Here is a 24,316-nt window from a genome sequence, read left to right on the forward strand (position 1 = left end):
CTTCCAGTCTAGTTGAACTGATATTTCACAGTCCTCGTTGTTTCTACACAGAAAGACAAGGGATCTGCCTCAGGGCTGCTACAGGATGCTGGAGGCAGCTGCAGCATTGCTGACGTCCAGCCCCTGCTGCAATCGTTTATCGAAACAAGTTGAAAGAGTGGAGGGAAAAAAGTGGAAATGGAGATCTTACCTTCCTACAGCTCTCTGCATGCCTGTGGTGGTTGCAGCAGTCTTCTGAGAAGTAAGGGAGAGGTTTTGTCCCTTTTCCTTGGTATTAAATTGATCAAAACCTGGGTGATTGTTCTAACCTGTAGTGAGCACACTATATTCTGAAGTGAGTAGGTACGCCCCAAGCTCCTGGCTGGAAGCCTGACTTCATGTATCCCAAATGAAGCTTCCATGAATAAGAGGCTGTTCTGCCCTGTAAACATCTAAAAGGTCAAGATCCACAGAAGCACAGCAGAAGATGCTTAAGTGGCTTTGGGTCCCTCTTGTTCATGCAGCCATTGCACAGCAACTCAACTTGGGAGTTTTGAATGCGCATGCTTAGATCTGGAATGGAACAGCGACCTGGGAACTGGAACTGCAACCCAGTTCCAGAGTACTTAAACTCTGCAGGACATCCAGGGTTTGTGGGTTTGTTGTTTTGGGCTTTTTTTAATCAACCCTTTGACACTTCAAAGTTCTCCTCTCATACATAATCTTAAACAAGTCTTGATTGCTCTAACAACCTGCACAACTCATTTTGTCTGAACCCAGAAATTGAGTGCTCTCATCTATGAACTTTCGGAAGCTCTGAACAGGGGAATAGGCTCTGACAATGTGTAAGACATGCTGACTGCCCTGTGATGCTAACACTGTGCAATGGGCACTGCTGGTTTTGTTTCAAAGCGTGGCTCAAGATTCCCAACACTATTTCACAACTCAGTTGTGTTGCTAAAGAAATCACTGGGACTGAGGAGAGGTTTTTCCGTGTGTGTGAACTACTGTCATCACTTTCAAGAAGGAAGGCTCCAAAAGCAGGGAGCACCGTAATGCCATCTCCAAGAAGTCTTGCGTGCAGCCTCTCAAGGCCTTCAATTCACTTCTTACAACTGCCCTCAGGCAGAGGATATTAAAACCACACCGTCAGTGTCCTGGAGAGGTACTTTAACCTATGAACTGTGCCTGGAGCAGAACTCGGTGAGATCTGTGACTGATCTCCCTCATTTTTATAGAATGTTATTTTGGGGGTTGGGCTGTTGGGAAACAAAATGATGTTCTAAAGGTCGAACACCTAAAGCACTTGAAAAGGATGTAAAGTGAGTTCTGTCCTCAACCACTTCCTCTGCTTCTTGCTGTTATCTTTAAAGAACATCTACTGTTCAGCAGGTAACACTGCTAATTAGAACAAGACCTAATGCACAGTTCTAAGTTCTACAGCAGGTGCTTAAAAATTAGATTTTCACTGCAGGTATTCCAACTGAGTTTAAAGAAATGCAAACGACCTTCATTAACCCCTCTATGAGACAGTTTCTGTGAAGATAAAAGCACTTTTTATTTGAAACCCTGTTGGGACAGATTTAACATTGGCCAAAAAACCCTTAAGTGCTACAAGAGCAATTTGTGGCTGAGGAAATTCTCAGGTTGTTGTTCCAGAGTAGCAGTTGGAATGCTGAAACAAGGGAAGTATTTGCATTCACAGCAAAAGCTTTGTGAAGAGCTTCCAGCTACACAAGTACAACACAGCACTTCAGCCTTTCGGACAACTATGTAATATCCTTGCGGATGTGGCAGACTTTGCAGGTTCCATCTGCTCGCTGCACCAACACACTGTTGGTAGTACCTGCTGCCTCCTCATACTTCTTTGCATGGCAGCCCCCTGAGCAAGGGCTTGCTTCTGAGAGTTCAGTACAGACTCCACAAAAAAAACCCCAAGCAACACTCCCCATCCAAAAGCTGAAGAATGACCGTCTCTATGGCAACTAGAGCACTCTGCATGCTTGTGCCCAACATAAATTGGCAGCGTTTTACAAATGAATCAGGGCAAGTAAGTTGAGAAAAGTAACTGGAAACCACGTAGAGTATTACAGATGTAATACTCAAACTCGTGTCTGTTACTAATCTTCATTGCACAGAGAAAGACAGTGCAGACACAGCAATGCGTCGCAGTGATGTGGGTGGGAAAAGCAACACAAATGGCTGGCTGCAGTTGTGTCACACTGTGGTGCTAAAGTTGTTGGGTCTGTCACCCATCAAAGCTAACACTAAGTGTAGCGTTAGGTACACAATCATCTCGTGTGACTTCACACCCATGTTATATGGTTACGTACAGCGGAGCTAGCTGACTGCTGCCACAAGGAAGAAAGGTGTGCTGCACTGTCCCTCACAGTAGCTGGCTCTGGTTCTTGTCCCAGTACAGGAAAATCAACCCTGGTCAACACTCAGAAGAGTTCTACTTATTTTGCTGTAGTGTACATTCTGACTGACTTAAACCCCTCTTTATTCAACTCCAGAAGAGAGCACTGCCAGGAGCACTTCTATACAACTACGTGCAAGATGTGGTCCCTTCCTGCAAAGGCAGCCAGCAGCATTTAATACGGTTACTCACACCAAGGGGTAAGCCTGAGCTCCCACACAATCGAAGCAGTACACTAGGAACAAAGCAACAAAGCTTCCCTGAACAGCCAGACACTTTATCAAGTAATAGAGCATCTTCCAGAAGACCGTCACCAAATACGACTGCTATGCAGGTTTAGTGCATAAACCCTTTACAGGATTATTACCTCACTTATGGTCCCCAAGTTATGTACCACAGTGGATCACTAGTTTTTGAATGTACTTAGTCCATGAAGCAGCTTTGAATTCCATAGTTTATTTATAATTGTAAAAGCATAGATGTTACATACATCAAGTAATTGCATATTTGTTAGAATCGTACTCGGAAGATCAGTGAGTGCAGAGACAGTCATGCTTAGATTCCCCAGTTCAGTAAGTTTTCTATAGAAACAGTGTGAGGAAATAAAGATGTTATAGCTAGAGTTACTGAAGTGTATGAAGACAGTTTGACAAGATCAGACACTACTGAAGGTAGATATCTGCTTGGTATTTAAAAGGGCAAAGCCTGGACTAGGCAAGAGTTATAGCAGGCAACCACAACAAGCCTGTTTGTTCATTTGTACTTATAGCTTGTTACAAACAAGAGAACTGGTGTCAACTTCATCACATCATTCCAGAGGGTAGCAGTAGGGTACATATACACACATTTTAAAGAACCAACACAGACATGTATGTATATACATTTTTTAAATAAGGCAGGTATTTATTTCAGGCTCTTAAACCACTTTTCCAGCCCCTTTTCCTATTAATATAGCATATGTTGCCATTTTATTGCTAAGGAGAGCATACCATCATTGCAAGCAGAACAGCATCAGCACTGGCTTCGGTTAGCAGCCCAGTCGAGTTAATAAGGTTCAAGACATACATTATTATTATGGAAGAATATTACTGTCACAGAAATACAAAGTACTAGTTGAATTCTACTTAGATTGTACCAAGTCATTCTCTTGAAATGGTCTGTAGTCAACAGTATACACTAAAAAGCCAAACAGCACCATTTTTGGAGCAACAGAAAGGGATACCTAAAATACTACTTCCCCATCTTTGACTAAGGTGTTATATATAAAAAATAATACACATGGGAAGGATGAGGACACAACAGACTTCATCTGCTGCTCTATCAATGCTTTCTCTGTAAGAAAGGATGCAGAACTTCCATGCTCACCCAAGTGTAAATCCTAACACAAACGAATACGCACGCCATTCTCTTTGCATAACTGATGGAAGTTACTTGTTGGGATGACTTACAAGGTGCACTCTCGAAGTTTTTTGTCAGCCTGCTTCAAGGAAATCCAGGTGTTTAACATGTTGGATCGCAGTTTGGCCCACACCAAATGGTTGTTTAAGCCAAATATCTGGGCAGCGAACTGGGCAGCTCCTTCAGGTGACAGAATAGTAGGACAGCCAAGGCCTGCAGAGAAGAAAGCGATGCTTACCTGAACATATCCTATAGTCAAACAAAAACCACCTCTGAAGCACAATTTAAGGCAGTGTTTGGTTCAGCCTCCAGGAACTGCATGATCTAGTCTAAAGCTAGTCAAGTGTCACGCATTCCACTACTACTACTAACACGACTGTTTCATGGCATTTTAAACCAAAAGCCAGCACACCAAATTACTCTCCTTATACACAGGAGACAAACTTCTGGGCTCCCTAGTTGCCAAGAATCCATTCAAGTCAGTAGCAAAGTTAAAAATCATATAGGTAGCAATGCACTGACAAAGTTAAGCTCTTACCTATAAGGATTGTGAAGAAAGGTATTTTTGGTCTTTGATCATAAGGAAAATGCAGCCCTATAACTGAACAAAATTCAGGTTTTCAAATACCCATTAATACTAATTCCAATTTCAGACTGGAATGTGTAGCAAGGTTTATACTTTTCTCATGATTATCTCTATATCATCTTTGTACTGCCTATTGCGCTTTTTGCCATCAAAAATTCAAAGGCTGCACACAAGGTATTTCTACAGACTTTGTTCATTCAGTACAGATTCAGCTACTTTTCCAGTGCTTTGCTGCGTGTGTTTGTATGTGTAGGTACACTAGAACAACAGCACAGAAAGAGCTAGGCCAGAACAAGAGCGTAAGCTGAAGACCATCTTACCACTGGGTAGTCTGAGAGACGACCACACATCCTGAGTACCCCAGTCAGCTGAGAGCGGAGGACAGTTGACAACAGGGTAAGCGGTGTTACCAGACATTACTGGCCCCAAACCGTTGCTTCTGCCAGCTACTGCAACAAACACTGTGGGGATTCCATCTCCTGGGGGCAGGAAGACATTCAGACATAAGCAAATGCACCTTGTTCTCTGCCACTTGCTTTTGTGGAAACTTTATCCAAGTCCACAATTCTGTTTGCAGTTATTCTGTCAATTCCATTACACAGCATGAGAATTTTGTGTCCGACTTTCCCCTTCACAGAAACATCATCTAAATCTTGCAGCCCGAAATCCAAGCTACTGCCTACCACAACTGGAGTTAGCATGTCTTATTCTGCCTCTGAGGGAAAGTCTCAATATCAGAGGAACAGGTGCTGCTTAGCTTTGTAGAGAATATAGCCGTTAAACCTCTGGCACTGATAAGTGTTCTCCTTAAATCTTACCCGCTTCATCTCAAAGTAAGTGCTTCTCCACTATGGTTACAGCATCTGTAGCTTCACTGAGTAGAAAGTATACTCGCACAGAAATGAAGAGTTCTTTCTCCTCTCTGCTAGGCTATAAACACTCCTGAAGAGATACCAGGCTTTCATGGTAAAGACAAGAATTTAAATCAAGTATGTTTCTCATGGCATCCAAAATAACAAGCAGGAGCATTTTCATGAAACAGGAGAGTATGAGGGGAGCAACAGCTGCCTTGCAAATTACACATAAGAGTATTCAGAGTCAGCTGGAGAATTCTCGCTCCTCACTGTTTCAGAAGGACTGGCATCACCAGCAAGATGCCACAATAATTGCGATAACATGATCAAGTATTGGGCAAAGTAGTTCTGGTACTGGGATAAAAGCAGATGTTAAGACTTTGAGTAATGGAAGTTGTGGTTGGGCAGCAGGACGGTACGTTGCTCCATAGTAGCTTAGCGTGGTCTATAACCTGTCATTATGTAATTAGCAAGTGTAGAGCAGCATTGGAACAGCTTGGTATAGTGTGTAACAAAAACATGGGAAAATCCCACACAAATGCTCAAGTTGCCAAGTTGTTCTTGAACGTAACACTGTTTCGCCCCAGAATCAGTAGTTCTGGCATTTACCTTCATATTCTGCTTTGATCCTCAAGGTTTCATCTGGCCCTTTGTGAGCAGAGGTCACTCTTAACTCACAAGGAATTCCAAAGGTTGCACATGCCTTTTTTATCTTTTCACAGTGACTGAGGTCAGAGGGAGATCCCATCAGCACCACAACTCTACCTTGGCTCTTTGTTTTCAGAAGCAACTGGGGAAGAGAGTGAAGCAGGACAAGAGAAAGAAAAGCAGTCAACAGGATTGAAGAGGTGAAGTTATCAAAGTCTAGATATATTGTTCATAAAAATGGGTACCTCCACTCTTTCTGCAACCCATTCAAAGTTTCTCTTAACCATTTGCAGTGCTTCAGGAGTCACTTCTTTCAGGTCACGGTAGGACTGAAAAGAGAAAAAAGAAAGCCAACCCAAAACCTTCAAGTTAATGTGTTTTTGGTACACAAAGCACTCATTTTACTACCAGAGTTGATAAGAATACCCCAACTGAAGTATTTATTGTAATGCCTAGCAGTTCCACAGGAATGAGAACAGAGAGCAGTACAGATATAGGAAAAAACAGATACGGAAGCAAGGAACAGCTCTTTAATGAAGAACCATTTCAGTAGGTGTAAACTGCCTTCTACACAACAATCCATGGCCATTTGAAACCTGAAAGGTTTTTAGCCACAAGGGTATCAAGGTTTTGGAAGTGTCCTGAAGGGTAAGTTTAAGGAGGCATATAGCCCTTTTAAAGCTAGATATGTACTGACATGCTTTCCTGCAGTAGCACTGCATTAGCCAGCCCAGGTTCTGCACAATGTTATCACGTACCTTGCTTTAGGGAGGAGCGAAGGTATTGTCAGAGCAATTCACTCAAGCATGCTACTACATAATTCAGGTAAAGTAAACAATAGAGCAGTTCTGCTTCCTAATTTAAAAGTATTACCCCTCCTCCCATATAACACATCATTTGAAGTCTTCCCTGGTGGCTTACAGATAGACACTTTCTCTACAGGGTCTCCATTACCAATCTCAACAATTGCTGCAGAAGCAGCAGCATTCACAAACTAGTTCTTTCACAACAACTTATCTGGTAATTCAGAGATAGTTGACAAGTGTAATGGCAACAAGTCTAAATACAGGGCAAGCTTTATTTCAAACTTATGTTTGCAGCCTTCTTATGTGGACACAATCTGTTAGTAACACTTGGAGATACTGAATATTGAATTCAAGCTTAACCAAAATAAATCATCAAGAAAAACTCTCCTGCAGATCCCTCTTATGTATCTCCAGATCTCTACTAGTAGAGGATACCGCTCTGGATAAACAAAGTTGGAGGCAGAGCTGGGAACCAAAGCTTCTATTCCTTTTACCAATCTGTTGTCCAACTATTTTATTATCTGCAAAACAGGTCAGAAATTCTTATTACTCCTGGAAGCTCCAGGCTTCATTACAATAGCTCCAATCACTACTGCTGTTGAGCATTCCTACCAAAGATATCTAGGCAGAGGATTTTTTCCTACCACAAGCCATGTAATAAACTATTTAATAAAAACAGGATTGGCAGGAGGTACCCTACGAGCTACTCTGAAACAAGATAATCTTATCTAGAAAAAGCCACTCTGAAAGCAAGTGTTCAACTGTAAGATTTACTTGTTTCATTCTCCTTCCCAACCCACTTAGAAGATAAACACACTACCTGTTTGTCCTTCTGCTGGCTTCTGTCTCCTGATGGCCACAGCCTCCATGAATCATTATCAATAACATCAGCAAGAACGATTTCTTTTGTCAGAACATTAACACCAAATTCAATCTAAAAAGACAGGAAGAATCCTACTTTAGGAAACACACAGTGATATATTTCCTGTCAGAACCAGGACTGTGAGAAATCAGATTCTTGTACCTTCAGGTCTACAAGAGTGCAGTTTTGAGGCTGCCACGATTTTTCCAGGATCTCAAAAATAGCTTGAGTAGAACGAGCCATGATATCCACTTCAGTCTGGCCAATAGTAAGTCCAGCAAAACAGAATTTTGCTTCAATTATCTGCTCCTCAGACCACTGTGGGTCATTAGCAGCATCGTCCTGTTAAGAAAGCAAACGTATACATCAGGTAATTTAAGCTTGCAATAAGTAGGAAAATTACTATGAGAAGACAATGCTATGTTTGTTTTTCAACAACAAAAAAATACAGACTTCAAACTAGTCTTTTTTATGATTAGCACTAAAAAAAAAGGGACAGCAACATTGAAGACACTTTGCTGTAACACCTGAACATCTTTAAAAGCTCTTTGAGTTTGGGCAGAGCCAAATAACTGACACTACAAGTAACACTTCAAGTCATAGTTCACAAGACACTTCCTTCAGCACATACTTCCAAAGTAGTTCAGCATCCTACATGAGCAGCTAGCTACTGACCCTCACCATACAAGTACCATTTGTTTTAATTTCTTCAAACATATTAACACATCTGTTACAACTGATGTGTTAAGCTTATGCCCCAAAAGCCCCTATACCTTATAAATAAGGCATTTTTCTATTTTATGTAGCTTGGTTTGTTACTCTTTGATAGGTCTGTAAGCCAGTATTATATTATGCACACTTGAGACAAAACAGCTGTTGGATAAGGACTCAAGAAAACATTAGCATGGCAAAAATCACCAATACTAAGAGGACTGGTGAGCCACTAGCACTGCTTGCTTTATTTGTTTGCATTTGAAAGGAGATAATGCAGAGTTCTAGGTCTGTTTAAGTTTCATCAACATCACAGTAAAGGAAACATACCTTGTAAAACATCTCAATTTTGGGTGGGTAGAACTTATACCCTTCTTTAACACCAGGGTTTCGTTTGAGGAAGGAGCCAGTAGCAATTCTTCTGCACACCCATTCAATTGGGATCATTTCACAGTGAGCTGCTATAAATGCTGTGTCACTCTGTTTCCTGACAAAAGCCGTTTTGATTCCTAAATAGAGAGATGCCGGTTTAGTTCCATTACTACACACAGCCCACAGTTGAAACAAGAGTCACAAACATCTTTATTCTAAGTACCACTCGATCTTGTTCATCTCTGGACTTTAAGGACATACTGTATCTCTTCAGGGTGTTTTAAACCCACTCTGGCCTTGCAAAAAGAAATCAATGCAATTACCTTCTGCAAGTCATTAGTTTTGCCAGTTTAATCCTACAATGCTTGCTTGTAGCTCAGAACCTTGTGCTCTGGTCAGAAATCCTATTCTTGCAAATAATTTCGATCCCAGAGCTTAAGAAAATAAACACCAAAACAAAACACACCTATTCCTCACAATGGTTTCCTTAAAGTTAGCAGCAACCAAGTACCCAGCCATGGCAAGATGACTGCTAAGCCTACTTGGCATCTGCCAGAAACAGAAGACAAAGGAGCTGCATCCCATCAAACCAAGAAGCTCTATTCCACACCACTTTCAGAGCCATGAAAGAAGAATTGAAAGTCTTAAAATACAGTATTACCATTGACTCCTCAGATTTTGTTGCACTGCAGAAGGATTTAAATTATCAGTTGCACATTAAGACACTGGTAAATCCAGGCATTAAGACCCCTGCATGGTTTAATACTACATTTTTCATCAGTGCAAATGCCTGCTTTTGAAGGCCTGACATTATTATAAAGGGAGAGAAACTTTAACAGAACTTTGTAAATCATCATCTTTGAAAGAGTAGGTTAAGAAGAGTTGCGCAAAGCAAACAAACTACTTCCATGATAAGGCATTCACATTACCTGCCTTTTATGCTTGTCAAATAAGCAAACTGGAGAACCACCCAGAAAGTTCTTTTGTTGCCTCAAAATGCAGCTGTTGTTTACTCTGCATGTTTTTCCACAGCACATGAAATCACCGAGCAGAAGCCATTTAAAGATCTTTGAGAGGTCTGCAAGTATGGCTTCTAGACATTGAAATTCCTGGCTGTAGCATATTAGCTATTTTGAATTGTTACCTTATCTATTGCTCTATAATACTTAGGCAAAACATCTCATTAACTGTTCCGAAATGAAAACTGGTAGTTTTAGTCAACTGCAAATATAATCAGAAATACCTTGGAGGCTTCTCTATGCTGTATGCACAACAGGCTTCCCAAGAAAGCCAGTGACTGAGGATTATACTGAACGACTTGATGCATCTTTGTCTCGGCCCATATTTTAAGAACTAATTGCACAGAAATATAGGTAGATACAAAAAAATCATCTCTCTTTGACACATATTACACATGCTAGGACTTTACTGTTTGTTTATCTGAGAACCATTACTACACCTTACAACAGATAATACAAGTTTTAAAGTAACTCATGTGGTACTTAAACAATGTTTGTGCAAATGCTTTAGAGTGCACTGAGCACGCAGCTACAAGCATCTTAACGCAGTTTACTGGTTCCTGTATTACAGTACTGTTTGCAGCTCAAGGTAGTGCAAATTCCTCTTTGCAGCTTGCAAACTTCTCAGTCAACGGCACTTCAAGATGCTTTCTCAAAGCAAAGACACTGGCTCCGTTTTTTGGAAGTGTGGTGCAAAACTTGAGTGACTCAAGTTAGTTGCATACTGCACGAAAGCTCACTTCTAGCACCAGAAACATTTTGAGTCTCTAAACGGAAACATTATGTTCTCCCTAACATTCAATACAGACCAATAAATGCGGGCCACACTGCAAATACACAAGTGTCTAAGTACAAAGTGTGCAGAACCTTTATGTTGATGCAGCATAAACAACTGAGAGTGGGAAGAAAAAAGCTATACAAAGATACTCTAGTTTTAACATTCATACACAAGTTTCACACAGCTTAATACATAGTCTGCTGGTGCCACTAGCTAGCAGTGACTTGCAGGCAGATGTAGGTAAGAAAGGCCAGATGAATCCAGACAAGGGAACACGAGGGGAGGGAATAACTGACACAAGTAGAGGGGAGTATGAGGGGTGTGTCCAAACAAGCAGAAGCTGTTGCAGTGTTATCTGTTACTGGAAGATGACTTCGGATGGATACTCTCATGTTACAAATGAGCAAGTCACCCATCCAGTCCGCAGTCAGAAGGAAAAGTGTAACTAAAAAAGAAATAGAATAGACAGTAACTCCCTCCCCCCCCGCCAAAATCAGAGTTCCAGGGCAGGATACACAGAAACAACACCGCTTTCTAACAACATCTGTAATACACAGGCATACATTCTACCTTTGAAATACTTACCAGATTCTTGGAGCAACTGAAACACACAGCTAGTTGTCGTATTGGAAATGGCAGCCTTCCCTTCCATTCGGTCCTTCCTGGCCGCATTTCCCGCTGTTATTTGGTCTTTTGACTGCATGAGAACACATCCCGGCATATCGGGCAGCTCGAATACTTCTTTTGTTTTACCTTCATTAACCTTTTTACCAAGTTTCAGGTCTACAGAAGTAAGTAATGGATGAATGAACAAAGTTTTGCATTGAAATAAACGCTTCACTTCTGCGAGCAAGCCCACCAAGTTCTCATGCTTTATACTTTGCAAAGCGAAACCCAGCAGGACTCCGCGAGCCACCGCCAAGCCCGCATCTGCTGGCAATGTGATGAGGCTCCCCCCCCCCCGCCCCAGGGCGGCAAGGGCGAAACAGCCGCCCAACACTTCTGCCCGCAGGACTCCGGCGCTACGAGGGATGCGCAGGGAACGTCGGGGCAGCTCCCCACTTGGAGCAGCGAGCTCTCCTCCTCCGGCCGCGCTCTCCTCCACGCTGGCACCGGTTTTCACCCGCCGCCGGCGGTCGGGAGGTGCCGTCTGGGGTGCGGCGGTGCCGGGGAAAGCCGCGCCGGTTCTACCCGGTATTTTGATGTGGCTTGGCTTTCGGACAAGCACGCGGCTCGGGAAGCCGACCGGCAGCGGCACGAAGCACCCTCCGCCCGCGGCTCGAAGCGTTCGTCCCGAAGCGCTCGCCCGCTCCTCCCGCGGGCCGGGGGGCGCTCACCGACGAGAGGACAACAACCCGAAGCGCAGGAACAAAGCTCGCTCCCAAGGAGCTCGGCTGAGCGGGCACCCGCCCCCGGACCGCTACCGGCTGCCCGCGCTCGCGGCGTGCCCCGCTGGGGGCAGGCAGTTACCTGATGCGGCGGGGGCCATGGCTGCGGCGGCGGGCGCGGCGGCAGACACCTAGGGCACAGAACAGACGCTCAGCACACGCCGCCGGACCCCGCCGCCGGGGTAAGAAGGGGCCGGCGGAAGGGGCGGGCAGGAGGGGCAGCGGCGCCGACCGCCAATCACCGCCCAACGCGCCCCTCTCCGCCCCGCCGAGCTCCGCGGGCGCGCTCCGGCCGGGCCCGCTCCTCCCCGTGCAAACACGGCCCCGGCCCCGCTTCCCGGCCAATGCCGCCCCGTGCCGTGCCCGCGCCCCCCGCCCGAGGGCGAGCCCTCGCCTTCCGGCGTGCGGTGGGCGCGGGGCCAGGGGCGGGGAGGCCCCCCCGTATGTAAACGAGGGAGCCCTCCCCGCCAGGCTACTGGCAGCGGCGCGCAGCGCAGGCGGGAGCGCGCGGGAGCCGCCGCAGCGGGAGAGGGACGGGGCCCGTCGAGCGGGGCCGCGCCGCCACGTGCCGGCCGCGCCATGGAGCTGGAGGAGCTGGGCATCCGGGAGGAGTGCGGCGTGTTCGGCTGCATCGCCTCCGGAGTGTGGCCCACCGAGCTGGACGTGCCCCATGTGATCACGCTGGGGCTGGTGGGGCTGCAGCACAGGTAAGAGAGTGGGGGGGGGGGCTGGGGAGTCGGGACCGGGAGGGATGGGGTCGCCGTCCCAAAACGGCGGCTCCGCAGCGGTCCGGGCCGCGGCGGCTGCCCCGCGGTGGTCGGGGCTCCGCTCCGGCATGTGCAACCGGCGGCGGTAGGGGCGGGCTGGGAGGCGAGCGGCGCGGCCGGGGGCCTGCCCGCTCCGGAGCGTCCCGTCCCTTCCTCCGGCTCCGCGCCGGCGGGGAGACCCGGCAGCATCCCTTCGGCGGAGCGCAAGGCATGCCCCGCCGCGGCCCGGGCCGGCCCCGCCGACGGAGCGGCTCTCGGACGTGCCTTGGACCTCAGCTGCATCTCACTTTAAGCGGCATCCGTTCCTGCCGCTGCCCGGGACCCCCCGTACGCACAGCCCCCGGCGTGGCGCGGGGACGCGCCCATCACCCCGTCCCAGCCCAGCCGCGGCGGTGACAGGCAGGAGCTGACCCCCGCCGGCGGCGCGGCAAGCCCGGCCGTCATTCCTGGCGTCACTCGGGATGCTCGTGTGAAATGCAATTCACACACGTCGGGACTGCCTTGGCGCAGTGCTTCTTAAGGCTCCTACTAGCCATAGTCGTGAATCTTCATCACCATGAGACAACGGAACTTTCTTCTGCCTGCCGTGTCTATGGTGATGTGAAACAGACTAGGGTCGCTGTGATCCATAGGAATGCAGAGCTGCCAAAAGAAGTTTGGGTTCTGCTTCCCTTCGGTATTCAAAGTAATAATGGTATGCACTGACACATGCCGATCGTTTTCCCAGGGGTGCCAGCAGGGGGTTATGCGCCTTGTGGGAACACATGCACGGCCAAGCCCGCACACACAAGCTCTGAACAACATGCAGTGCAAACACCTATACCCTGTGCTTAACTCCCCACTTGTAATCACATTGCCGACAGCCTGGGGAGGTGAGCTTCTCCTGAGTACCCATGCAATGAATAGATAAAATTATAGGTTTTTTGTATTTCTGATATCACAGGCATGCTTGGAAATGGCCTTGGACCAACAACAGAAAATAGTTTACATTGGGATTTTCTGTTTATTACAACCGACTTTCATATACTTTTACTGGTAAAATCCTGCATCCCTACATGACTCTCATATACTAAGACTTGTCTTCGGGTTGCAGGTGTATCATTCATAAACAATATATATTTGCCAGTGTCCATCAAAAATGTTTTTATTGGGAGAGATGGAGCAATGAGAGAATGCAAGGAAAAAAGCCTAATGAGACTAATTAAAAGTCTCATTTTAGGTTGCACCATTTTTCTGGAAAAAAATCTTACCTCATTTGTGCTTACGCAGTTACACTGGCAGGCCAAGAAGATAAAATGATTGATGTATTTTCATTACTGTGCATCTTATCTCATTTTTCATTACAACCTTATTTCATATTTTTATTGATGGGCACTTGACAAGTATATTTGATTTCCAGGAGCTGTTTAATACCAAATATCCCCTATGGAGGACACAACTGTAGGCAGTAATGCTACTGTTGTGACTGAAACTGTAAGCAGTTCACCAGTTCTATGGCAAGATGCATACCTAAAAGCATGCACACGCTACCTCTGATTCTGATCTTATAACTCAGTAACTGACAAAACTTATAAGGGCTGCTTTCTTAGATGCATAAACATGATTGCATCTGCGGAGTGACACAGTCTATTCAATTAGGTATACCTTTGCAAGCACTTGATAGAACTCTGTTAAATAGTTGAGATGTTAATGTACCCATTTTGTTCTTTGATGTTTTATCTCTAACCTTTTTGCTTTTTCCCTGCTGTGAGGTGTAGAAGGGTTGGCATTACTCTCAGGCAGTAATAGGTTTTAGCATTAACTGTACCTGTAAATTGCATTAAACCCATTTTTTTTTAAACTTAAACCCCAAGAAGTGTCTCTTAATCTTATTCTTTTAAAAATAAGTAAATATGTAAGAGAGGAATGGTAAATATAACGGTCAGTTCCAATCACGCTGAAGTGACTAACAGAAGTTTGATTGGCCATGACAAACACAGTCCTCAGACCTCACTTTTAAATTAGTGAGGATGTTTAGGTCATGATTACTGGCCTTAGATACTCACAGCGTGTTCTTGTATATGTAAATTAGTCCTGTGCAATAAAATCGATTTACAGAATTTGGCCCTTAATTCATCTTAAAAAATTAGGATGCTCAAGCATGGCATTGTGTCAACCAGCATTTTTTAGATGACTGGTCTACAAAAAAGAGGCAGCTGTGGGGAACGTCATAGTTTCTAATCTTTGAAATCTTGCCTGCATAAGTAAAGATCCAGGGTATTTGTTACATGCCACAAAAACATGCAGCATAAATTCTTTGTGCTTTATGTTCTGATATAGCTGGTAGCAGCAGCGTGAAGGACTTTGCTGTTTCTGATAAATGGCCTAAAATGAGTTGATGCTTTGTATTACAATGTTTAAAAGATAGTATGTCACTGGAGAGACGTACTCCAGTGAGGATGCTTTTAACTGAAAACTTGAATCTCTCTATGCTGGGTCAAGCCACCAAACTACTGAAGAGGCATATTCAATGGCATGTGTTTGAGCGGTGCTCATTGTTTCACCGAATCTATTCTGCACGAAAAATCGGGGTGTATTTGTAAGCAAGGTTCTGGAGTGGGGCCACAAGTAGGTACATCATGAAAAATAAGAGATGGACTTGGAATTTCACTATCCTGACATAAACAACAACTTTAAAATGTGTGTAGGGGTGTAGTTTTGGTTGGTTGATTGGTTTTTAAGCAGCTGCTAGATTGTTGAGGCTTAAATTCATACTCCTTTGTAGCAGAAGTTAAAATGTGGCTTTTCATTAGCTTTAATTCTATAATGGTGAGCTATGGATTAAAATGAAAACCAATATATTCCTACTCACAGGCTAATTAAGGCCTTCCACACACTAACAACACTGTACCGATTTAACTTGAGACCATTTCAGAGTGATTCTCATCTGATTTTAACACGTTTTACAGCTATGTTAGCAGTGAATTCTTATTACGACTGAAACCTATAGCTAGCGCTAAAGCTAATGCTGCTACTCTGGTGTCAACATTAACAAGGCTTAAAAGCGGATGTTCTAAAACATCTTTACAATTTGTAAGCTAGGGAAGAAAGCCACTGTAAATCCACTGACAGCATGCCAAAATAAAGTCAGGATATTGGTAAGGAGACAACTTTCTTGGGGGTGGTGAAGGAGGAGGAGTTCTTTTGAGTTACAAATCTATTAAACGTCATCTGAGTCCTTGACCAGGGCAAATTTGCAAAGGTAATCTTGGAACAAATGTGATTTCTGTTAACTTTTTGCAAAATTCCCTTGAAAATGTTTGGCAGTAAGACTATGTACTGAAACCCGAGTGTATCCAGCTTTGTACTGGTTCTTAGGAAAGGCCTTTATAAGTTCTCTTCTGTGCAGGTGGAAGTCCCGTTAAGTGAGGGAATACTCCTTGTCCCAACTCAGCTGGGTGTATGTATGGAGTTTATTGTGAGAATCAATGTAAACTAGGGGGAGGTTGACCAGCATGCTTTCTTGATGGCTTCCCTATAGCTGTCCACTATTAAAACCCACACAATAGAACCCAAATAATCACCAATGTAAGTTAAGAATTTTTACTTTTCTTTCATCTAGTAGAATTACTGGTTGCTTCCCATTAGCCATCCTTCCAAATAGCTACCCTCAGTATAGCATAATGAAAGTGTTTATCTACATTTTATATGCAACCTCTTGGCTACAAAATAGATATTTAAAAAGGCCATTAAGCAAGCCATTGGTAATCCTGTCTTGCACCATGAATCTTGCACCCAAAAAGTTTGAAACTGGAATAGTAGTTGGACGGGAATTTTCTGAGGGACATGGATATACTACAGTAATGTTCCTGATAATTTGGTATGTGACATATTTACCTCTTCATTCATTTCATCTCAAGAACCCATTATGAGTTTAGCAGATCCCCAGTCCTTAGATGCAAGAACTGCAATGTTAAATGTTTTCAATATCTAAATGCCAAATGTTGTAAGTAACCATATTTCTATGTAAATTCTCTGTGGAATATACTGGCTAGGATGTATGTATAGCTAGTGACTGAGTCTGTGTGCTGTTTTACCAGAACATTCATGCTGTATGTACTGTTAAAATGTTCCCCACTTTCAGAGACACTTACTGAACACACTTTTAGTTCTACCTTGGTTTACATTTATAGGCCATTTTGTGCTGCTAGATGCTGACAGCCCAGTTTAATTACATGCCACAAAGCTCACTCCTGCAGGAAGAGAGGAGGGGGGACCTTTTTGTTGTGGTGAGCTGTTACATTGGCTCAGTTCTTTTACGTAGCTTCCTGCTGGGCTCAGGTTCCTGCATGTGCGTTTTCAGAAAGCCAGATTTCTATTCTACACAAGCTCAGAAACCAACTAGAATGAGATAACATAAGGACTGGAAAAGCCAGGAGGGAAGTGGTGCCAGATTGTTTGTGCAAGAGGACATTTCGGAGACAGTTTACTGTGGCCATCAGACATCCCATTACATTAACCTAGCCACAAAATTGGGGTGAGACTGTTCACTCCTCTTTACATTGACTACAGTTGTTATCCAAGATTGCACGATACAGGTCTCCAGTAATTTTCACAAGCTGTGTTGGCTTGTCTGCCCATACCTTAAATGTGAGCCTGTTGCCTGGAGGGAGGGTTGTACACAGCATGGGAAGTTCATGCTGGGTAGTTCAGTTCAAATAAAGCTGTCCCGGCTGCTCTTTGCTGTCTTACACTACTTCCCTCAAACTTAAAAAAAAAAAAAAGGTAAGGATCGTTTAGAGGGGCTTTTCATTAGGCTAGTTTTAATTTAAATCAGTTCTGTCAGTTGATTAACCACTTGTCTATGTAAGCTCTTGGGCCAACACAAAGGAGACCTTGCTGCTGGAGGAGGAACAAAGGGTGAGTCTGGAGGGAGTCTTTTAAGCTGACAATGATGCTGACAGTGCTTGTGGATCCACCAACAATGCAGGCATTTCCCCTCCCTGGAGCTCATTCTCCATGCATTTGGCCCAAATATAGTTTGGTCTACCAGGAAATAATCTAAATGGGGCATTCAGAGGACTTTCCAGGGTAACAGCCCTATGAAAGACATGTGATGTGGCCCATTCATCTCAGTGAATGCGTGCTTTACAGAAGAATGGAACTTTTTTAGTATAGGTAAGTGTGGTGATTGCTTTATTTAGCTGCCATACCTCAAAAAAAATCAGCACTGTCATTTGCAAATGGGATAGGAGACAGATTTGCCCTCAGTTATCTGAACCCCTCCCTGGTAATAGTGCAGATATTTGAGAGAGAAGAGCAAAGATCTGGTTTTGAAAGGATTGCTTATCTTGACATCATTGCTTGGTGTTGGCTTTGATTTTTAAGCTGCACCATTTTCATGATGTCATTCATATTAACATTTCCAGAAGCAGCTGCATAGAAACAACTTGGTCTGGCCTTTCTGCTAAAAAGGAATCATATTCGTGGATCTATGTCTAAGAAGGCCTCTCCTTCCAAGTCCTTTCATCCTATGTAATGCTCTCAACATAATCATTTAGCATGGTTCAGATGATGCCCCAGGTTCCATTTAACTTGCCCCTAAGTGTGCCTAAACTATTGTGTGACTGTAATGGATGTAAAGCTATGAGCAGAGCAGAGCCACAGCACAAGCTCAAGTGGATATAAAAAATACTCTTGAAAAAAGAGTTGGATTAACTACTGCTGGTTTTGAAGGGACTTTTGAAAAACCCTTCACTAGCAATCCCATAGATGCTGTCAAAAGCAGACAGACCATACCTGTAGACAGTCGGTATTCTAAATGCGCAATGTCCGTGTTATTTTTATAGCAAAAAATAATGTGGAATGGTAACTACAACTGCAGTGAAGAAAGGTTGTCTTGATGCCACTTTGATTGATCTATCTCAGTGTCCTACATATTCAAGTAGATAACTGTTGTCTGTATAAATGGGAGTAGCACATAAATATTGGATGGTACCAAATGCCCATGCATTTGACATCTCTTACCATTTTTGTCTGAAAATAAATGTGAACAGAAGGAAAGAAGAGTTGCAGTGGAATCTCACGCAAAGGGAAGTTCACCTTTTTTGGGTATTTGTCAAGTAACTTCCACTCTGTAAAGTTTTCTGAGAAAAAATACTTCCCTTGGAAAGCCACTCGTGTTCTTTATTTTCTGTCAGTTCTTGCTTCACGCCTATGTTGATATGAACAGTTTCCAAGTAGAAAGTGCAGATGCACTCTGCAGTTCTCTGCTCTTACTAAGAATTTAGACAGTCCTTTTGCCTCAGTGCTTTTGTGCAGTTTCCATCTGAACAACAGCATTTAAAACCAGATACATATTTCTTGAAAGATCTGCTTGTTCTAATAAATAAAATAAGTATTTTTTTTTATTTTCTGGAAGAAGAGAAAGCTTTTTGGGGGATATTTGTACTGAATGACAGAAAAGTTTTGGAAAGATTTGGATCCTTGTGCATCACTCAGAATGTTAAGTGCAGGTTGTCTTTGCAGTGCTAACTGCCTCCTTCAGGTTAGCTTTTCTTCTGTGAGGGCAGCCACACTGCAACAAAAGCAGCCTTTGAGGTGCTCAAAGTTAGGCCTAGCACAGCCAAGAACATGTGGGGCTGCTACAACTTACATAGAAAACCATTTGCTTTTTTTTTTTTCCCCCAGCTGGACTAGTTTTATGTCAGGTTAGTGAGCTGAACTGGTTTATAGGGGATCCAGCAAGCTTTGAATTGCTCAGAGTAGCATGGAGAAAAGGGGATCTTCTTGTTGCAATGAGTTATCAAATCAATTTCAGTCTTGCACTCATGGAACTGAACAGGTAAAGCAGAACATGTAAGTGATCCATATTATTTTCAGTACAGTTACTTTAAAAACTGAATTTAAATCTAAATTGAACTAAACTGTTTAAATGTACTACAGTGAATTAGGGTAGGATCACTCACTTCAATGTGTGAAAGGAGTATCCTGTGGTTTTGCTACTGGTAGGAATGGTAGTATGCATTCAGCTGGCTCTGCATGTTTAGAAGGATACCTGACTGCCATGATGGCAGGGACAGATCCCTTGTCCTCCTACCAAGCACAGTAGTTCTGTATGCAAGTAATACGATGCAAATTCAGGGATGCATCTTTGAACCAAACCATTGCAAAGAGAGGATAGTATTACAAGTCAAAGGCTTAAACTGAGTAACCAATGTGAACAGTGAAAAGTGGTAGATAAGCAGACACTGAAACTGTATGTGCATGTCACTGTAAAAATGAACATGATTAAAAACCTATACTTTTCTAGGGATCTTTCTCTGACTTCTCTGCATTGTTTTATGAATGCTAGTTAAGTGGCTGGTAAAATCTACCTTGGTGGAAATTATTTACCTTCATAACATCGCTTATAAAAAATTGACGAGAAAATAATTACCCTTCCAGCAGGAAACAAAGCACTAAGTCAGTAATATTTTTGTGTAACATTTTGTGAAGAGCGACTTGGATGGAATTTAGGCCTCTGTGTATAAAGAGACCTGTCAGCTGTTGGTGCTGCAGTAAGGACTTGACTATTTGACTTCAGTTGTGCCCTTGTGCGTGCCCAGAACTGACCTAGCTTTGGCAGTGCTGTGTAGATATGTGCCCAGACATGACAGAGATCCAGAAATGAGTTGTTCTGCTTGAACACACTAAAAGGAAACCCCTTTAAATGCATGCCTTGCAGGCAGTACAGGCTATAGAATACTTAGACAATCACAGAATAAACTAGCTGCTAGTAGGATTTTGCAGAGTAATAGTTATGGCATGGCATTTTTCACTTACTGTGTCACTGTTCCCTGCGTTGCTTCTATGTTTTCTATACTTCATTTGTTACTGGGCAAGGCAGACCCCTTACCCAGCACAGAACAGAGACCAGAACTCATGCCTGCTCATTCTAGGTGGGCATCAACACTGTATACTTTGACTTGGTGAATTCTCCTGTTCACAGCCGCACAGCACCAGGCCTTCAGTGGGCAGCTGGGGATGGTCCCCCACCCCAGCATATGCAGAAGGAGCAGCTAGGAGTGTAAATGCTGATAAAGGAATTAAGTGTTGCATTTTCCCCACCAGCCTTGCCTAACCAAAAAGTTCTCATGACTTCGACTGGTTAACTGCAGAGGACTTACTTGCTAAGAAGGTCATAGAGATGGTAACTGGAAATGATGGAATAAAATTTGAACTGTACATGTTTTCTTTATCAGTCAAAGTGTTAATTTCTTTCCATTAAGCCTGTTAATTATGCCAGTAGGTGAGCCAAGGCATGTAGGCAGAGGTTATATCTTTTATTAGACTGACGTCACTGCTAAAAGATCATAGTTAAGGATTATGATGGGAACTTGTATGTTGTTTTAGCTTATATGACAGAAGGTGAATATATTGAAGGGGAGCAAGCATACACTCTTGTAGGTGACCTACACTCATAAATATGTCTGTCTAATTTTCTGCTATCTGAGAGAATCTCTTTGCATGCTAATTTAGTAGAAAGTTCATTAAACCAACCTGTTGTATGGCTGATGGATCAGCATACCGCTGTGTTCTGTTGAGGTCTTGCATTTCCTCCTGCTTACAAAGCCTTTCTAACAGTAACTTTTTGCCTTCTGTTACTGTGTGCACTCTCTCTGTTAATAGCTTTTGGAAGTGGAGTATGGCATTTTCAGAAGCACTTTTCTTAAGTGGAACAGGTGACACCTCTGTGGACAAAAGCAAAGCATGTAGTTAGAGCGCACAAGTCAATGAATTGCTGACACTGACATCTAGCTAGATTCTACCAATGCTGTCCTTCTGTTACGTGTTTTTGGCAGGTGTTGCCTGGTGTTGTGTCAGGGGTCACTGTATAACGTCAAGGAGTATTGAAGCAGACCTTGTAAAAATCACTCATTTGAAACCTTCAGCTTTGCCTAGATACTGACTTCTGCCAGACACATTTGCCTAATAGGCAATAACTGAAAGTATGTTTAATCACATAGAAGTTAGTCCTGTTAGTAGTTTGGGAGGGTGAGCTGAGCAGGTTGAATTCAGAAATGTTGTGGTGTTTGGATCTGTTTGCGTTCAGCTGTCTGTAGACAAGACAACAGTCTGGTATTAGAAATAGGGGCAAGCCTCCTAAAACTAAGATTGTCATCCCTAAGTGTTGGACTTTTTCATTATTTAAGGCCTGACAGTTCTGCCAGGAAAAAAACAAACAAGCTCCTGACCTTTCCTATGTCAGATTGCATGCCATGTATTTCTACCCATCCCTTCATTTTTCTCTCTCAGTGATTCTATACCATATCTTCTCTTTGGAATAGCTGCATTAACATGTTTTCTCTTGTACAACATGTTAGACATTGCACGTTAGGCTTTATACATCTAAATACATGCATTTTTTCCTCTCATTTACTGATGCATGGCATATGAGGAAACCATGACTGATATATTGCCCCTGTTTTCCTCTGAGCAACACAAGTAATTAAGACATTATCTTTTCTTTGCACTTGATTCTTACAAATGATGTTTACTTCAGTCATACCAGGGATGAGGATTGAAATAAATAAATTGCAGCTTTCCTTAAGCCCACATTTTTATCAGGACTCTTCTTTTGCAGATTGTTGAGGGCAAGAGAACCTTGACTTGGAGCTTGGTGTTAAGTTCTAGGATTTCTTTATTTTTAAACTGTTTTAGTACTGGAAATTAGAGTCTGGCATCCAATTCAACAGCAGTGTATAGATGCTTTAAAACATCAGGAGCTCTTACCATCATTCCACGTTTTTCTCTTGATACTCAAGGATCCTGTGTTTACTGTTACATCTCCCACTGAAACTTAGAAAAGAAAACCAAGGTGACTATTTTGCAGAGATTCTTAAATACAGTCAGTCACACACCAAAACCCCTATACTACAAAAGCAGATGAACTGGGACGAGTGACCTGGAGCAGTAAGAATCTTCTAGAAAAGTTAGGTACTGGGTTGGCACACAAAATGAGGGTGGAGACACATTTATTTGGCAGATGCCTCAAAAAGCTTAATAGCTTAAGCTGCTTTTCTGAAAGGTTATTGTTTTACTGTCTCCTGCATCAGCATTTACAGCACAGATTAGACAGTCCTTTCCAGCATGCTAAACGTAAAACAGCCAGGTTGGCTCAGATATTCTTGGTGTTGACAAATTCCATTCTCAGACAGCAATAAGCAGTAATAATCTTCAGTTTCTGTATTTGGAAGAAAATGCCTGTCTTAAGAACGTGATTGAGCACAAGAATGAGATAGGTAAGAAGTAGTGGCATCACGCTATGGTTGTGTGGATGTCATTACAGCCTCAACTAATGGGTTGACCATATGGGGCTCTTGGACAGTGCTTTAGAGCTCTGATTCATGACAGAGGACAGCTGGCTTAAGGATGGCTCCAGTAGTTTCTGCTTAAACTGTCTATCTGCCCTCTTCTGCAGAAATGGTTCAAGTCTTCAACCAACATCTGTGACACTGCAAATAGCAATTTTACTACTATTCAACTACTGTTATTCTATTTAGCATTTTGATGAAAATCAGAATTAGTTCTGGTTTACCATAACTCACTGAGATCTAAGCTGCAGTGGTTAAGTTGCTTCTACAAGAGCATCTGATTTGCCTGTAGCAGGGGCAGATGCCCCTGCGAGCTGGAGCAGTCATGAGAACCCTTACAGCAGACAGAAGGTTAGCAGTGGGGTTCCTACATCAGAGGTCTTTTAATACTAAAACAAAGGCAGATTCTGTTTAGAAAACTGATTATGCATTAGCAAAATTAATATAATAATTAACAATGCTCAAATAAGCATCACTGCCCTGGATTTTTCTCTCTTGAATGTGGTGTGAGTTGAATTAATGAAGCTTACTTTTTTTGAGTCTCTTCAATCGGCTTGATTGTTGCAGATTTCTGCAGTTCTAAATGGTATGAGCTTGCAGCTCTCTATCCATCAGACTTTACATGCCTTGCTAGATTACCTCTAAAACCTGCCACATTTTATACCACCATTTCACTGTATCTCACGTAAGCTTCAAAAAGCACAAAGATTCTCCAGTAACATTGAACACTTCAGGTGCTTTCACTTAGTGTTCTTCTAAACTACACCAAAGACCATTTCCTCTTGCTGAGTTTTGCCCACATGACCATGCAGATACAGGCTTTTCAGTTATTTTCCTTCCCCATTCTGGCCACATATTTCACCCTAATGCATGGGTCAACAGGCTTTAAGTTTTGTTTTAAATGTTTTGTCTCATCATTGAAGTTTTTAGTACCTGATAGGAGACTTGAACTTTCACATCCCCAGCCTGAGGGACCCAGTGGCTGTCTTCTTAAGATACAGTCAACTTCATCGTAAAATCTCATTTTTCTCCTGGGATTACCAAGGTGCTCATTTTCCTTCTGCAGCGCGCGGTATTCATATTTTAGGTTCTTGTACTTTGTGCGGCACTGTTTCCAGTCTCTGTCTATGCCGCATTTCATTAACCTTCGAGCAATTTCCTCAAATATTTCTTTATTTCTTGTGGCCCCTTCAAGCATTTGTTGTATCTTTTCATCCGACCATATGTTTATCAGAGCTTTGACTTCGTTATCACTCCAGTGTTTTCCTGCTCCTGCATCGTTAACTGTAATAACTTTAAAGTGATTTTGTGCTTCTTCCAAGGGAATATGACTGTCTGAAAATATAAATAAAACAGAATATACATACATTAAAGTGTAATTGTAGATAACGGCTT

At 43.0% G+C, this 24,316-nt stretch overlaps 1 protein-coding gene across 1 annotated transcript in view; it reads right to left on the minus strand.

The window, feature by feature from the left end:
- Window positions 1-2,834: 2,834 nt before the first annotated feature.
- The window catches only part of PAICS (phosphoribosylaminoimidazole carboxylase and phosphoribosylaminoimidazolesuccinocarboxamide synthase), a 40,900-nt gene continuing 19,418 nt past the window's right edge, over window positions 2,835-24,316 (minus strand). Inside the window, exons 8-21 of the mRNA XM_065664501.1 lie at window positions 23,855-24,256; window positions 22,341-22,406; window positions 21,108-21,298; window positions 19,292-19,402; window positions 12,063-12,851; window positions 11,903-11,951; window positions 11,018-11,215; window positions 8,594-8,772; window positions 7,715-7,894; window positions 7,511-7,624; window positions 6,130-6,213; window positions 5,846-6,026; window positions 4,703-4,861; window positions 2,835-4,009 (exon numbers count right to left, since the gene is read on the minus strand). Coding sequence (XP_065520573.1) covers window positions 3,843-4,009; window positions 4,703-4,861; window positions 5,846-6,026; window positions 6,130-6,213; window positions 7,511-7,624; window positions 7,715-7,894; window positions 8,594-8,772; window positions 11,018-11,215; window positions 11,903-11,951; window positions 12,063-12,851; window positions 19,292-19,402; window positions 21,108-21,298; window positions 22,341-22,406; window positions 23,855-24,256 — 2,870 coding nt within the window. The 3' untranslated portion in view covers window positions 2,835-3,842. The remainder of the gene's footprint in view (window positions 4,010-4,702; window positions 4,862-5,845; window positions 6,027-6,129; window positions 6,214-7,510; window positions 7,625-7,714; window positions 7,895-8,593; window positions 8,773-11,017; window positions 11,216-11,902; window positions 11,952-12,062; window positions 12,852-19,291; window positions 19,403-21,107; window positions 21,299-22,340; window positions 22,407-23,854; window positions 24,257-24,316) is intronic.

Source organism: Lathamus discolor, chromosome 1, assembly GCF_037157495.1.
Source record: "Lathamus discolor isolate bLatDis1 chromosome 1, bLatDis1.hap1, whole genome shotgun sequence".
In the NCBI taxonomy this organism is placed as follows: Eukaryota; Metazoa; Chordata; class Aves; order Psittaciformes; family Psittacidae; genus Lathamus; species Lathamus discolor.